Genomic DNA, 15,101 nt, shown 5'->3' on the forward strand with positions numbered 1-15,101 from the left:
AGCTGAGCTCCAGCGGAAGGAGCTGAAGGAAGACTGGCCGCTGCCAGCACGAGAGCAGGATCTAGGAGGAAAAGTCAGAGGCAAGGACAGCCAGAGTGTGACCGAGGTGTGATTTATCACGGCACACAAGAGAAGTCTATGAAAAGGATTCTACAGTGATGAGAGAGAGGTGAGAAGGAAGAGAAAAAAGGGCAAAACAAAAATGTGAAGAAAAGGAAATATAAGAGGGATGGAAATAAAATGGTAGAAGAAAGACACACACGAAAAAGGAACGTCCTCCTATAAAAGAAGGTGCCAGACTCGTGGTGGGGGAAGCGGAAAATGCTGTCCCAGGCTTTTGTTTATACCGAGGTTTAGAAAATTCTTACTACATTGTAAATAATGGCATTGTATAGAATTGCAGGGAAATTGAGATAATATCCTGCCTTTATGTAAGACTAAACCTAACTAAATAGCCCAGAAAGTGATTTCTCCTAGTTTTCAAGACTGTCACGTAGGGAGTTTACTCCTCCAGCTTGAGTTATAGTGAATGGTCACTGTGTGGTGGGCACTGCACTGGGCTGGGGCTAGTGTGGACAACACAGCAATCGTGGCCTCCACTGTCACATGCCTGTCAACGGGAAGAGTCATCACTATCATTTAATACAGAAAAGCAATGAGCGATTACCTACAACATTCTGTATGTGTGTATGTGGTCTCTGACAATCCTTACTCCCTAGGAGTTGAGGAACTGGTCCTGCCCCTTTAATTTTCTCCATGTACTTTTTTGTGTGTGTGAAACTGTACTTTTGAGATCTACCTCTGAATGTCTGCCATATGACCAGCCTGTCCAACAGAGTTTCAAACTCACTGCGGCAACTGCATAAAAGGGAGGTGACAGTGAACCTGAGAGGTACCCCAGGGCCCCACGATGCCTGCACAAGGTCACGCCAGCCACACAGTGGGTATGCCCACCCTCCACCTCAGAACACCTCTGAGCACAGACTGAGTGAACTCCGAGAGTCCTCCAACCTACATCCCCTTGAGAAACTTCATGCAAATCTTCAAGTCCGTGAATTTACTCTTTCCATTAGTGTCTTTGTCTCACCAAAGTATGCAAAGCTCTCACAGTTAGTAGATCATTTAGGAGTGCGATGCATTTAACATTCAAATTCGATTTTATTTTGCTACTCGTTTCCACATAAACCGCTCCTCTGACAGTGATGAGAGGTGCCACCATTTTCTTAATTCAACTTACTAGGGATCAAGAAAAGTGATTCTCCTGGTTATTACTTTCCAAACAGAAGTGAAGTGATAGAAGTGCCCACCAAACAGAGGTTGGCTTTTTGAGGCTTTAACTTACCGACCGCACTGCCGCAAGCACGTTAATAATCCTCCCATCCAGACTGCATCCATTTGCAACAATGTCACCCAATGAATAAAAATCATGAGACTCTTTGACAGGTAAGTATATCAAAGCAAGGAGCTTGGTGTCCACTTGGTAACTGGAACAAACTTTTACCGTGGAGTGATTCTCACTGAGCAATAGCTTACAGCTGCTAAATTGCAAAAAAAACACAAAAACAGTTAATATCGAGTGCCTTTCTAATAGAAAAATACTTCCAGATTCACATTAAATTATCTTTTTGGTTGTAATTTAGACAACCAACAGTAATTTCTTGTATTTAGAAAATTTATACTTTTTTACTCTGAGAAACACAAAAATGTTGTGAAATATTTCTTTGTCTAAAATGTATTTTCATGCCCCTCCTCACCACTCTTCCCCATTGCAGTGGAGGAGAGAGCCAGAGTGGATATCATTTTTTATTAAATATACTATATGTTAATTTAAAAATGTATTTTCATTAAGGGAGGCCTGGGAGGCTCAGTGGATTAAGCGTGGGCCTTCAGCTAAGGTCATGATCCCAGAGTCCTGGGATTGAGCCCCACGTAGGGCTCCCCTGCTTCTCCCTCTGCCTGCCGTTCCCCCTGCTTGTGCATGTAATCGCTCTCTCTGACCAATAAACAAATAAAATCTTTAAAATGTATTTTCATCAAGAAAATGTTCTGAGGACTAATTTGTGCCCGAGTTCTAAGCATACTAGTTTCTGACCGAGCCCCGAACTCTGAGCTTCGGTTTTCCTCACTGTAAAACCGGGGTATAAAAGCCTCTAAAATGTCTGAGCAGGGGTGTCCCGTCATTTCTGTCTCCGTGACACTGACTGCCCTGCCTGCATCAGGACGGCACTCGACTTCCTTCTGGGGTGCTCTCCGTGGGGCAGACACCCAGTATCTACACACTCAACTCCATCTTCCCCCTCCAGCCAATCAACTCCCAAGTCCCCTCAGGGAGCCTCTTTCTAGCCTGGAACCCGGCCCCCCTCCCGTGCCTCCCCTGCGATCTTGTTAGGTGCTTCCCTCATCACGCTCCACCTAAACTGCTGGCTTGTCTCCTATGCTTCCACCCCCTCGCGTTGTTGAAGTGATTATCCTAAACCACAAATATGAACATACTATTCCCCAACTCAAAGACCTTCTGGGCTAGCCACCGGCCAAGAAGGAAGTTGGCGTGCCAGGCAAAGCTGTCTGCGAAGTGTCTCCGCTTCTCTCTCAAGCTTCTCCTTCCACTGCCCTTGCCTTAAAGCCCAGCCATATCAGACTACTAGATTATGAAAATGACAGTTTTAGACCAAAAATAGTTAAATGTCAACAGTTTCATATGGTTCAACCTACTGTTAACTGTTCTGGAAAAGGCCAGGAGGTTTCATGTTTGTTCCCTCTGCTAAGAACGTTCCTCACCCCCCCTTCCTTCCTCTCTCCCTCCATCCATTTATCCATTCATTTCATCAATATCTACCACGAGCTAGTATGTGCCAGAACCTAGTCTAGGCGCAGGGAATACAGTGGTGCAAGAGACGGACAACACCTTTGATGTCATGGAGTTCACATGTGTGAGAGGCAGACACACAACTGATCAAATAATCTCAGAGAGGAGGTCTTGACGATAATAGGACAGGGCGACATCCTCGTGACACTGCAAGGGTCACTACACAGAGAAAATGGAGAAGGCCTGAGGAGGTGACATTCAAGGTGACACATCAATGAGGAGAAGGAGCAAACATTCAAAGCAGATGGGAGAAGCCTGCTCTGCGCAGAGGGAGTGAGTGTGCAAAAGCTGATAGTGCAGAATGAGCCCTCAGTGTTTGCAGAGTGGAGTCTGGGCGGCTGCACAGAAATGAGACCTGGGGTCTGCTATGACATCAGAACAGTAGATGGGAAGGGGTCAAAATGGGTGCAGGTGTCATTGTAGTGGAGACTGCTGTGCCCACTCAGAGCCCTTTACCAGCGTCCCCTTGCTCTGGAGAGATGCCCTCAGGAAGAAATGCCGGTGGTGGGGAGTGGGTGCCACCGATAACTTGTGAATCCAGGCCACAAACACCCGGTCCCTTCCTTTCAGGGGGTGCCACTCATGCTCCAGAGCTCCCTCTGGGGCCAGGCAGGCAGAGCCAAGCTCCCACCGAACCTGCCTCTCTGCTGTCCCCTGACCTTACCCTTACAGGCTGCTCCGGAGAGCGCTCCCTCAACAGACCACTTGCACAAAAATCTTCCTCTGGGCTCTGTCTCCAGTGAACCTGAACTAAGATAGGAAAGCGTGTAGGGAGAGTTTTACTTGGACGTGATACCTCTATAGGACTTCCAAGATTTACCTTTCTTTCTCATTGTTCAGCTCTAATGTGACTAAATTGAGAATAGACGTACTAAAAACAGCCATGTTTTCATGCAATCCTATATCAACGTAAATTGTTTGAGGAATAACAAAACTCCTGATTTTCAAATTGACACATATACCGTCAGTGAGGTCTCTGCTACTGTCACACACAGAACAGCGGTCACTTGGCGGTCACTCCAAAGCGAAGGCTGTGGGCTTTGTGCTGGATTATTTACCTGGGAGTTGCAGGGCTGAATTTTTCTTCTCTTTCTAGTTCCTTTCTTTGAATCAGGGGATTTTCGATGATCACTGCAACAGAAGGAAAAGTAAGATGCTATTACAAAAAAGTAACTAGATACCTGAAAACAAGTATACATCACACCGAACGTTACACTGTTATTTCTAGTTTGAGTCAGTGCAGCATATCCTCCGCAGTCCTCTCCTTGTGTCATTGAGAAGGAGCCTGAGGTACAACCATCAATATGATCCCAGATGTCTTAGGTTTTGTGTTTAAATTCCTACATATGACCTGCATTAATATCGTTTTACTGATTAGTTACACTGAACATGTAATCTGGTTATGACCTGGCCTTCCATAGGACATAGACTTTAAATAAACTTCACCCCGTTCATGGTCACCTTTGGAAACAATCGCCACAGGGCAGAAAGAGCCACGCACAACTCGGATCCTGATTTCCGCTCCACAACTTAACAGCTTATGACTGAACATTTTAGGGGTTCTGTTTCTTTATGGTCTTGTTGGGCCTTTCTGTGTCTGTTTTGCTGATTCCTCACACAACTACTCCATGATAACCCCTTTTTATGAATGGAAGAAATTGAAGCTCACAGAGGTTAAATAACTTTCTGGAGGTTTTATATCTAGAAACCAGTAGCACTAGACTTACAGTTGTTCTGAATCAAAAATCTGTAATCTTTTCACACCAACACACCAAGGTCCTATTTAAATTTATAATTATTGTCAACCTTATGCTTTTAAGACCCCTTACTTCATTCATCCTCACAACCATTAACCTATAGTTTAATACCAAAGTATAACTTTAGCTCCATATAACTAATGCACTGGCATTCATCCAAGGAAAGTTTCTAATTGTACTGGGCCCCGTGGAGTTTACAAAGTTTTCCGCCTTCACAATCCATATGTTCAAGTACTTTATTATTCAGTTAGAGAGACACAATGTATTACCCTTCAACTTCATAATATGACGTAATAAATACACCAGTAAGTGCTAAGTGATGGGGACGGGTAATAGCTTGCCTAATTGTGCAGTTTTGGAGAGTAGTTTAATTCTGTGCATTACTCTTTCCCTTCTTTTTTCTCCCACGAAAGGGAGCTGGTATCGTGCTTTCCCATTACTTGTAGGAGGCGAGCGCTGCCATCCACTGAGGGACAACGACTTACACTTTCTACCACGCATACTACCTCCTTTAAGACCCACAGCATCTATAGGGTACTCATTCACAACTGAGGCTCAACAAGGTTAAGCAATTTTCTCAAAGTCATGATGTAAACAAATATTGGAAGTAAGATCTGAACCCACCTCTATCCATTTTCAAAGCCCTGGGTTTTTTTTATATGACACTGTACCATCAGAAGGATCCTGTGATGGGTAAAGGTTGCCAAAGATTTGCTATTTTGAAAGTAGAGCTTCTTAAACTCCTATTAAAACTTCAAATTTTTCTTTTATCAAAAGCTACTTAGCAGCCTTACTATGGTTACTGAAAGATAAATGGTGACAGCAACAACAAGAATTGATGCAAACTGAAATCTGAAATAAACCAAAGATTGTAAAGCTACCTAGTAAAAATACGTGACTATCACATTTATATGTTTCAAGTAATAAAATGCTAAAGGCTTGTGTTATGCTCTTAATGCATAACTTGTTTCTTGGGAATTATGAATGATGTCTTACTTTGACTCCCTCAGTGTAGTTCCCACAAATATGTCACAGGAATAATACTGCAACAGAAACAGTTCAAGAACCAACGCCGACTTACCGCACTCTCCAACCCTAAAGCTGTCAGAAAGTGACCTGATGTAACCTTCGCTGCCCCAGGATGTCACATTGACAAAATGCGTTGGTGAGTCCCGAATGGTGAAACTGAAAGTGTATCTCTCTGATCCGATATCTAAGGGAAACCAATGCAAATGAAAACTTTTATCTTAGGTTTGAACAAATATGATTATGATAACAAACATACTCAAACACATGGTAAAAATATTACTGCGATATAAATTCTAAGATAAGTCATGCTTGAGTCAATCTCCTAGCTGCCAGAATAGATGACGCACCTCACTATTGATCCCTCTGTTCCCTTTCCCCAGTTATCTGCATATTTGGAGAGAAATGACATGTCGGCTTGAACCATACAGATTTTAGTTTAGATCTCCATTTCTCTCTGTTACAGTTTCAATCTAAGTCATGCTTCAAATCTAAACTATTTCAAAACAGGGCGCCTGGGTGGCTCAGTGAGTTAAGCCCCTGCCTTTGGCTCAGGTCATGGTCTCAGGGTTCTGAGCCTGAGACCCTGAGCCCCGCATAGGGCTCTCTGTTCAGCAGGGAGCCTGATTCCCCCTGCCCCTGCCTGCCGCTCAGCCTACTTGTGATCTCTGTCAAATAAATAAATAAAATCTTTAAAAAAAAATAAATTATTTCAAAACAAATAAATGTGTGCTAGTACATGGAGCCACTAGGGGTCAGGCAGGTACATTTTTTTTCCAAAATAAAAATGTCCTTACTGTTTGTTCTTCACTAATTAAGAAAGTACACAACCTAACATACATATATAAATTACAGATACCTACCAAGCTGTAATTAGCACTTGCCTTTGGGGAGGGGACTAGGCTGGAAAGAGCTGGGGGTTGAATTAAGAATTTCATTTTTCTATTCTATGCCCTTCTGCACTGCTTGAATGTTTTGTGAAAATATAGTAACATGTGTATAATGTTGTTTTTTTTAAGTCAGTAAGGATTTCTTCTCGAGAAAAGGTGTTCTGTACATATAATCATAAAAAGTACTCTAACATCACAGGAATCATGTACCTGCACGATCTGTGAGGTGAAAGTTCTATTTCATTGTTGGGATTTCAGCAAATATTTCAAATACTGACAATTTCCTAATTTGTGTATTTTAAGTTATTCCTTTCAGAGTTTAGAAAAAAGACATATAGACTTTCTCAAACTATTCAAATGGTAATTCTGATCTAATTAATCATGATGAAGTAAAGTAAAGGCATAAATAAATATTTACATCAAATGTAATAATGGAATATTACATGAAATTAAAATTAAGGTACTGTCACTACACCATGAGACAAAAAACAGAGTCACAATTACTCAGGCAATTCAAACAAAATTCACGTCTTCTGCCAAAATCATTGTCTGCCTGACTACAACTCTGACTCCCTCAAGCGCTTATACTGTAACCTTTCATAAGTAGTGCTGACGGTTTAAAAGCTATTGGTACTACAATGCTAGTTTTGGCCTTTTATATCTTATCATTGTGTGTCAACTACAGAAGTTTGAAAACTTGTTTTTAAACTTGATCTTAAAAATCTAATTTTAGTCTTGGATTGTTTCCATCGTCCTAAAACTTTTATACAGTTCAAGCAACTCAAAGAGCCACTAAAGCCAGAGTTAACTCTATTTTCCACATATGGACGATGAATTTCTCACTGGTTGTCCGGTTGATACTGCTGCTGTACTTCTCTCCTTCCAAGCTCCTCTACCATGACATATCCCTGCTTGAAAACCCTGTTCCTTAACATCTTCTGTCTTAGATTTAGTTGTGTATTTTTATCTCTTAGGCTGAAAGTGATTGTAAACAGTGGAGTCCTTACTTTGGGTCAAACAGCCTTATATGTCATTAAAAATTATTTTAAGGTCCACACACATATCGCCCTAAATTGAGTACTTTACCATACAACAGAGCAATGAACACTGCTCTTAAGGAGTTAAACAGGCATGAGGAACTCAATCCCTTAAATACACTTTGTTGTAGTCGTAAGCCACACTTGATGAAAAATGAAGCAAAGAGTTAAATAGAACTCAGCTTTTTCTGTCTGGAAAGCCTTTGACATCTGTCTTCCCAATAACTATACCAATTATTTTCTGAAAAACAAGAAGGTTATAGAAGACAAATATTAAATACAGATGTAGATGGTAAATTTAATTTCATGGACTTGTTATATTTTACTGGCTCTAACAAACATTTTTTACTATGAGCCATTTAAATATATTTACTCCAGACAAACATCTAAAGAACTTCATAAATGTTCAATTCTACAAGGCAAAGTACAAAGTAATAAGACAATTAACGGCTATTACATACACAATCATTTAATACTTAGCACGTTTCTCCTTTATTTTCAATCACTAGGGGGAGCACAGTAACCACCCTATGCTATCAGTTCTTACTGAATTCATTCAAAGCACATGTATATACAATTTAATTTGCCATGGTCTGCAAAGCTTTCTTTAATATAGGATTTTCTAACAATCACATAAAATTGCTTAGCTTCTTAATCCAAACACGCTAAACAGTAATATGAATTGGATTGTAACAAAACTTGTACATCGCTCCTAACAAATCTAAACTCTAAAGTCCTAGATCCTAGATCAGGGGGCGCCTGGGCGGCTCAGGGGGTTAAGCCTCTGCCTTCCGCTCAGAGGATCGAGCCCCACATCAGGATCTCTGCTCAGCAGGGAGCCTGCTTCCCCCTCTCTCTCTGCCTGCCTCTCTGCCTACCTGTGACCTCTCTCTCTCTCTCTGTGTCAAATAAATAAATAAAATCTTTTAAAAAAATAAAGTCCTAGATCTTAGACCTTAAAGATATTAAACATTTCAATGTTCTCTTTAGCAACTACCAGATAAAAACTGAATATTTAAAAAGTACTTTAAAATAAAATTTTATTACAAAAATAACATTTATTATTATATTTATTGTATGTTATATAATAATGTACAGTATAATAATATATAATATTATACATATACACTTATTATTACACTTATTGTACATTATATAATAATGTATAATAATAATATATATATTATACATATTATACATTTATTATTGCAAAAATAACTACACTTTCCTAAAAGGATAAACCTAAACTTACACTTAACTCTAGAACTAATTTTAACCTTGCAGCAATCTGTTACATTTAAAATATATTCAGGGGTGCCTGGGTGGCTCAGGGGGTTAAAGCCTCTGCCTTCGGCTCAGGTCATGATCCCAGGGTCCTGGGATTGGGCCCCACATGGGGCTCTCTGCTCAGCAGGGAGCCTGCTTCCTCCTCTCTCTCTGCCTGCCTCTCTGCCTACTTGTGATCTCTGTCTGTCAAATAAATAAATAAAAAATCTTTAAAAAAAATAGTCCAAGCCCTTAAGATTATCACATCTTAGCTGAGCTATTAGTTAATCTTACTACGTTTAGACACACTGCTGTTATTTCTTAAATTCCATATGCATGTCAATCTCACCAAATTTTGTTGGAAAAATATAATGGAAATATTCAGCAAAGCTTTTAACTGAAGAAGAAATTAATAACTTACCTTTTTTTTTCTGGGCCTCCATCAGAAAAACTTGGGCCCCTATTTTTAACATTAATAAACTTTAATTGCATATTAAGGTTACATATAAATATAGCCCATCTTAGGAAATCTGATTTATAAATGCCAAATGTAAGCAACAGACTGCTTGGGGCCGTTCTTCACCTCATGAGATGATTCCACCTAGATTTTATTTGACTAATAAGTGTCTTGGCATGTCTGAAATGATTGAATTCCCCCACAACCCTTCAGTAAAAAATGGGTTTTCACATAATATTTCAGAAATACATCTTTTGTGTACCTTTATGTTATATAAAGGAACATAGTGGCAAGTATTTAAGTCTATAACTTATGTATAGTTTGATTAGAGAATAGATATTGCTGAGCAAAAATGTTTTAATTTCACAACGCTAAGTTTGAGCTGTTATTAAATATTTAATGAAAGTGATACAATTAAACTCTTGATCATTTTGAACAACTGCTAGTCCTATCTACAAGGTCCTCCTCTAGACAAAAGAGAAAGTAATTTTCAGTTAGCTGGCATAAAACCTAAGAAGCTTAGGGGTATCTAATATCAACAGTCCTACTGATGGAGTGAGTCGCTGTATACTCGTCAATTACAAGCACGTGTCACATGAACCAATAATGTTGATGTAATATAATATTACCACATAAAGTTTCTCTAGAGAATCACCAAACCGCTATATTATTAAAACTTACCAGATTAGCCATATTTGGATGCAGATCTGAAAGTGTGGTGAAGGTCTTTGATGCAAAGGAGTTTGCCATTCTTTTATCTACATTTTAGAAAATATAAGTTTGATGAATAAATTAAATAACTGAAATAACCCATGAAAAATTCCAAGATTAAAAAAAAATCATCTGGGGGATGCCTGGGTGCTGGAGTCAGTTCAGAGTCGGACTGGTCTTGGCTCAGGTGGTGGTCTCAGGGTTGTGGGGTCAAGTCCCGTGTGGAGTTCCTCACTGGGGGCAGAGTCTGCTTGGGACTCTTTCTCCCTCTCCCTCTGCTGCCCACGGTGTGTGCACACACACACACACCCTCAAATAAATAAATAAATAAACAAATCTTTAAAAAAATTATCTAGGGGGCACCTGGGTGGCTCAGTGGGTTAAGCCGCTGGCCTCTGCTCAGGTCATGATCGCAGGTCCTGGGATTGAGCCCCTGCATGGTGCTCTCTGCTCGGCAGGGAGCCTGCTTCCTCCTCTCTCTCTGCCTGCCTCTCTGCCTCCTTGTGATCTCTGTCTGTCAAATAAATAAATAAAATCTTAAAAAAAATATCTAGGAAAGCATCAGATATGTTACTCACTCTCAGGGAAGTTTTTATTATAACAGTGACGGGTAAGTACAGATCAAATCTGTAGAAAACATGTTTCAAAATGTCCTTTTACAGTTTTGAATGGTACAGTTAGGTTCCAATTTTTAACTTTCACTTTCCAAAAAATGTGTAAGTTAGCAATTTTTTTTTACACTTCAGTATTTCTGATTCCAAGAGGCATCTTACGTGTAATGACATTTTAGTTTCAGTAAAACACAGAATATGAGTTTTTTTTTTTTAAAGATTGATTGATTTAGTCTGGGGGAGAGGGAGGGAGGGAAAAGAAGAGTCTTAGGCAGGCTCCCCCAGCAGCACCTGTCATGACCCTGAGTTCAGGACCAGAGTGAAAACCCCAGAGTCAGACACGAGGGACAGCACCCCCCAGGGACCTCGCTAATCTAGCAGTTCTTGTGCACCCCGTAAATTTAGAGTTTCAGGCGGGAGAAGATTCAACGGGACTGAAACATTTATTAGCGCAAAGCCTACTTTCATTAATACAGAAAACCTCGGGGGCCCCTGGGTGGCTCCGACGAGTGCTCAGTGGGGAGTCAGCTTGGGGCGCTCTCGTTCCCTCCCCGTCCACCCCGGCCGCCGCTGGAGCGCACGTGCCCTCTCCGTCTCTCAAATGGGTGAGTAAATCATAAGGGGGGGGGGGACAAAAACAAAACAAGAAAAGAAATACAGGGGCGCCTGGGTGGCTCGGTCAGTTAAGCGCCTGCCTCCCGCTCGGGTCACGATCCCAGGGTCCCGGAACGGGCCCCCATCAGTCCCCGGCTCTGCCGGAAGCCCGCTTCCCGCTCTCGCCCCGCCGGCCGCTCGCCCCGCCGTCCGCTCCCCCTGCCTGCACCCGCTCGCTCCGTCAAACAAACTAGAACAGCAGCAACAGCCACGCTCGGCTCGGGTTACGCCGCGCGCGGGGATGGCCGCGATCTGAAGCCGCGTCCGGAGCAGCGCGGAGGCGGGCGCAGAGGGTCCCCGGGTGCCCGTCGGGGCTGTCTCGTGCCCGGAAGGCGCTCGACACCACAGAGGCGACACGGAAGCATCAGACGGCGGTCGGCCCTCCGCACGGCCCCCGTCGGGGTTCCAGGGCGTGACCTGCCGGCTCCTCCAAACCCGCAACCGGACCGTTTCCGCCACGCACAGCCCGGACCACGTCACGCAGTGGCTTCGCCGCGGGAGGGCTCTGAGGGGGCGCCGCGCCCGCGCTCTGGGTCTCCGAGCCCCCTCACCCCCGCCGGGCGCCCTCCTCGCGCCGTTAAAGGGCACCCCCGGGGCGTCCGCGGCGGCGCGGGGAGCGCGCGACTCGGTCCCGGGCGGCGAGCTCGAGCACACCGGGTGCAGACAGCACCGGACAGAGACGGGGCAGACTCCCCCGAAGGAGCATCTCTAACAATCGCAGGAACCAGGCGTGTGGCGGGCTGTGCAGTCCCCACAGCCCGGCGCTGGGGCCGCGGAGCGCGAGGACGAGGCGCGCGCGGCTGCCGGCTCTGACCCGGCGCCCGGCCCGCGGCCCACACCGGCGGGAGCTCCCCCGGCCAGCGGCGGGAGCGGACCGAGGCCGAGCGCGCTCCCGAGCGCTCACCGACGCCCCCACCCCCCGCGGGCCCCTCCCCCGCAGCTGCGCACCGGCGCGCGCTCCTCAGCTCCCGGCCCTGCCCTGCTCTGCCCGCGGGGAGCACCCGCCGGGCGTCCGCCGTTCTGCCGGGAGCCGCCTCCGTGCGCTCGACCGCGGCGGTCCCTGCCGCACACCTGCCCCGCCGGCCACACCCCTCGTGGCCCGCCCCCGCGGAACCGGGCGTCCCCGCGCCCCGGGGCGAACCCCACTTCGGGACGCCGCGCCCCGAGACAGCAGCAAGGGAAAGGACAGCCGCGTGACCGGCTTCCCAACTCGACCCGCACCGCCAGCGCCGCAGTCCCCCTCGCGCGCCCGCGCCCCACAGAACGCGCCGCCCGGGCCGGGCGGTCACCTCAGCCGCCGCTCCTCGCGCGCGCCCGGCTTCGAGCTCCACAGCCTCTCTGCAGCCCGTGGCGCGACCGTTAGCGCAGGCCCCGCCCCCACCCCGCCCCTCACCCCACCCTTCTCTCCGCCTCACCTCCGCGGTCCTCCCCGCGCTCTGGCTCCGCCCCCGTCCTCACCGAGCCTTCCCCCGCCCCAACTTTGACCGCGCCTCACACTCCGATCCCGCCCCCGGCGCCCTTCGCCCCGCCTTCGCTCTGGCTCCGCCCCCACCCTCGACTTTCTCCTTGCCTCGACTCCGCCCTAGCCTCCTCCTCTTCCCTACGGCCCACCTTCCGCCCCCAGCCTCGACAGCCCTTCGTCCCTGGCTCCGTCCTCGCCCCACCCTTCTCTCCTCCTCACCCTCCTCTCCGCCCTCGCCCCGACTCCGACTCTGCCTTCTCCCTGTCTTCGCTCTACCTATTGCCCCGCTACACACGCCAACCCCGCCCTCGCCCCGCCCTCGCCCCGCCGCTCACCCCCACCGCCCCTCCTCTTGTCCCGCCCTTCACTCCGCCCCCAGCTCTAGCCCCGCCCACCTATCCTCTGCCTCCGCCCCTATCCCCGCCCCTCCCTCTGACTCCGCCCCTGAGTTCCCGCCCCTCAGAGGAGAAACTCGGGGACATCAGAGCGCAGCGGTCCCAGGCTCTTCCTTTCCCCGCGGGCCTGAGCATGAGGCCCAGACCCTCCGCGGTCCGGGACGGCCGGTGGGCCAGGTGTGCAGGGTCTGGCGTGGCGCGCGGCCCGGTGACTGCCCGCGGCTCCCGGAGCAAGCCCCGCCCCCCCCCGCCTCCCGGGCAGGGAGAGCCGCAGAGCCCGCTGGCCCGCGGGGGGACGCTCCGTGGTTGCAGGAGCGGACGGGGACAGTGACCTGCGCCGGCTTGCCTGTGTCTCCTTACCGCCTCTGGGAAATCCTTTTAGTCGAAGGACTTAGAAATTAACCTGTGTCACTAGAGGACTAGTCAGGGCCGGATGCGTCACGATCCGGTAGCTAAATCCGTGACCTCTGTGCCCAGCTGCCGCGCGCAGGTAGCATCACTCAGCACCACGGGGCTTCTCCCTCAGAAGCACGAACACCCTCAGTGCTTAGGTACAGTCATCTGTTAAAACAGAAATACAACCTCAGATGCAGGTTTTATGCTCTCGTCCCCACACAGCTCTCACTCTTACTCTTTCGTTGGTTTTTTAACTCCCAAGTAATAATCAAAAGCCAAATAAAACACTTGCGTTCCTACCACTTCGAACTTAATAGAGAAAGCTTTTCTAAAATTTTCCATATTCCGTTCCAGTCTTTGTCTTCAAAAGAAGACAAAAGAACATATCCTGATCTTTCCAAAAGAATGAGCTGACATCTTAAGTCAACTTTAAAAGGGAAGAAAAATGTATAAACATAGTTTGCATGCATTTCTTATTTGTACCTCAGTAGGGGAGTAATCTTTAAAATTTTTGTTTGTAGTATCTTTTCATATTTCAGTAAATTAATTTTCGCTGAAAGCTACTGAAGATTAAGCCAGCAGAATCAGCCTCACTAGGACACAAAAGGCTTTTCATAAGAGGCAGCTTGGAAACACAAGCCTTAAGGAACGGGCTGGTTTGATGTCAACACTCTTGTTGCGAAAATAATTCATTTCTTCCATTTTTTATAGCAAGTCTGTGAACTTGGTCTGTTCTTAACAGTAGAATTGACTTGTCGATACATTTTGGATCTGAACAGAAACCAGGGCAGGAAAGCCTAGGCCTGCGACTTGATGAAGTCAAGGGTGAATGAACAAAGGTCAGAGGTAAAACAGCTTGCGTGTCTGGCTAAAGAAATGGTATGAGGCTATGCCTATCACCTCCGCAGAGCATGCCAGCTGTCAGGCCATCTAAGAGCATGTCACAAAGGAGTGACAGGGAAAATACATAGTAATTAACTTTATACTTACTAATCAGGAGGAAAAGATTGACAAGCATTTTAATGAAACACAAGACCACCTTTTATTTCTTTAATAATAAAGCAACTTTTCTGAAGTCAGTCCTGTGATTACAGTCTCTCTTTCAGGAGTGGAAATGCTTGATCAATTACTAGTCTCACTCTCCACTCCTGTCCGTCCAGGGGACCACCCAGCAATTAAATAGATCGTAGCTCTGTTACCATTTACAGATATTTGTGTACATTTTTGCACAAGTTTATCTGGAGAAGAGGAGTGAGGTAACCCATGAATGGGGCAGGAAGAACTAGATGGGGTTCAGGGGCTATACGAAGGGATTATCAGGGCAAACAAGAGGGAGAGAGAGAAGAGAGTGAAAGTGCATTTAGGGGGAGCTGGATTCAGGAAAGTTTGAAGAAGCAGCAGAAAGGAGAGAGTTCATGAAAATAAACAAAGCAGTAGCAACTGCGGAGCGGCCTGAGCCCCAGGAGCCCAGGAATGTTCTGGAAAATTCTGAGGACACTCCATGCAAACTGCTGAGACAGAATCACGGGGGTGGGGGGTGGGAAGAACAGGTCCCTTCTCAAGTCTGGGTGCC

General features: G+C 46.0%; 1 protein-coding gene across 3 annotated transcripts in view; it reads right to left on the reverse strand.

The window, feature by feature from the left end:
* The window catches only part of MEIOB (meiosis specific with OB-fold), a 28,548-nt gene extending 14,975 nt beyond the window's left edge, over nucleotides 1-13,573 (reverse strand). For 2 of the 3 annotated variants that reach the window (XM_032846066.1, XM_032846068.1), the window contains exons 1-6: nucleotides 12,565-12,598; nucleotides 9,981-10,057; nucleotides 7,760-7,817; nucleotides 5,705-5,836; nucleotides 3,925-3,997; nucleotides 1,343-1,538 (exon numbers count right to left, since the gene is read on the reverse strand). In XM_032846066.1, coding sequence (XP_032701957.1) covers nucleotides 1,343-1,538; nucleotides 3,925-3,997; nucleotides 5,705-5,836; nucleotides 7,760-7,817; nucleotides 9,981-10,049 — 528 coding nt within the window. In that variant the 5' untranslated portion in view covers nucleotides 10,050-10,057; nucleotides 12,565-12,598. Of the gene's footprint in view, nucleotides 1-1,342; nucleotides 1,539-3,924; nucleotides 3,998-5,704; nucleotides 5,837-7,759; nucleotides 7,818-9,980; nucleotides 10,058-12,564; nucleotides 12,599-13,535 lie in introns of those variants that run through there. The other variant, XM_032846067.1, reaches the window with a different exon arrangement.
* Between the last annotated feature and the right edge of the window lie 1,528 nt (nucleotides 13,574-15,101).

The sequence above is a fragment of the Lontra canadensis genome, unplaced genomic scaffold (assembly GCF_010015895.1).
Source record: "Lontra canadensis isolate GAN:19392208 unplaced genomic scaffold, GSC_riverotter_1.0 scaffold171, whole genome shotgun sequence".
Lineage (NCBI taxonomy): Eukaryota > Metazoa > Chordata > Mammalia > Carnivora > Mustelidae > Lontra > Lontra canadensis.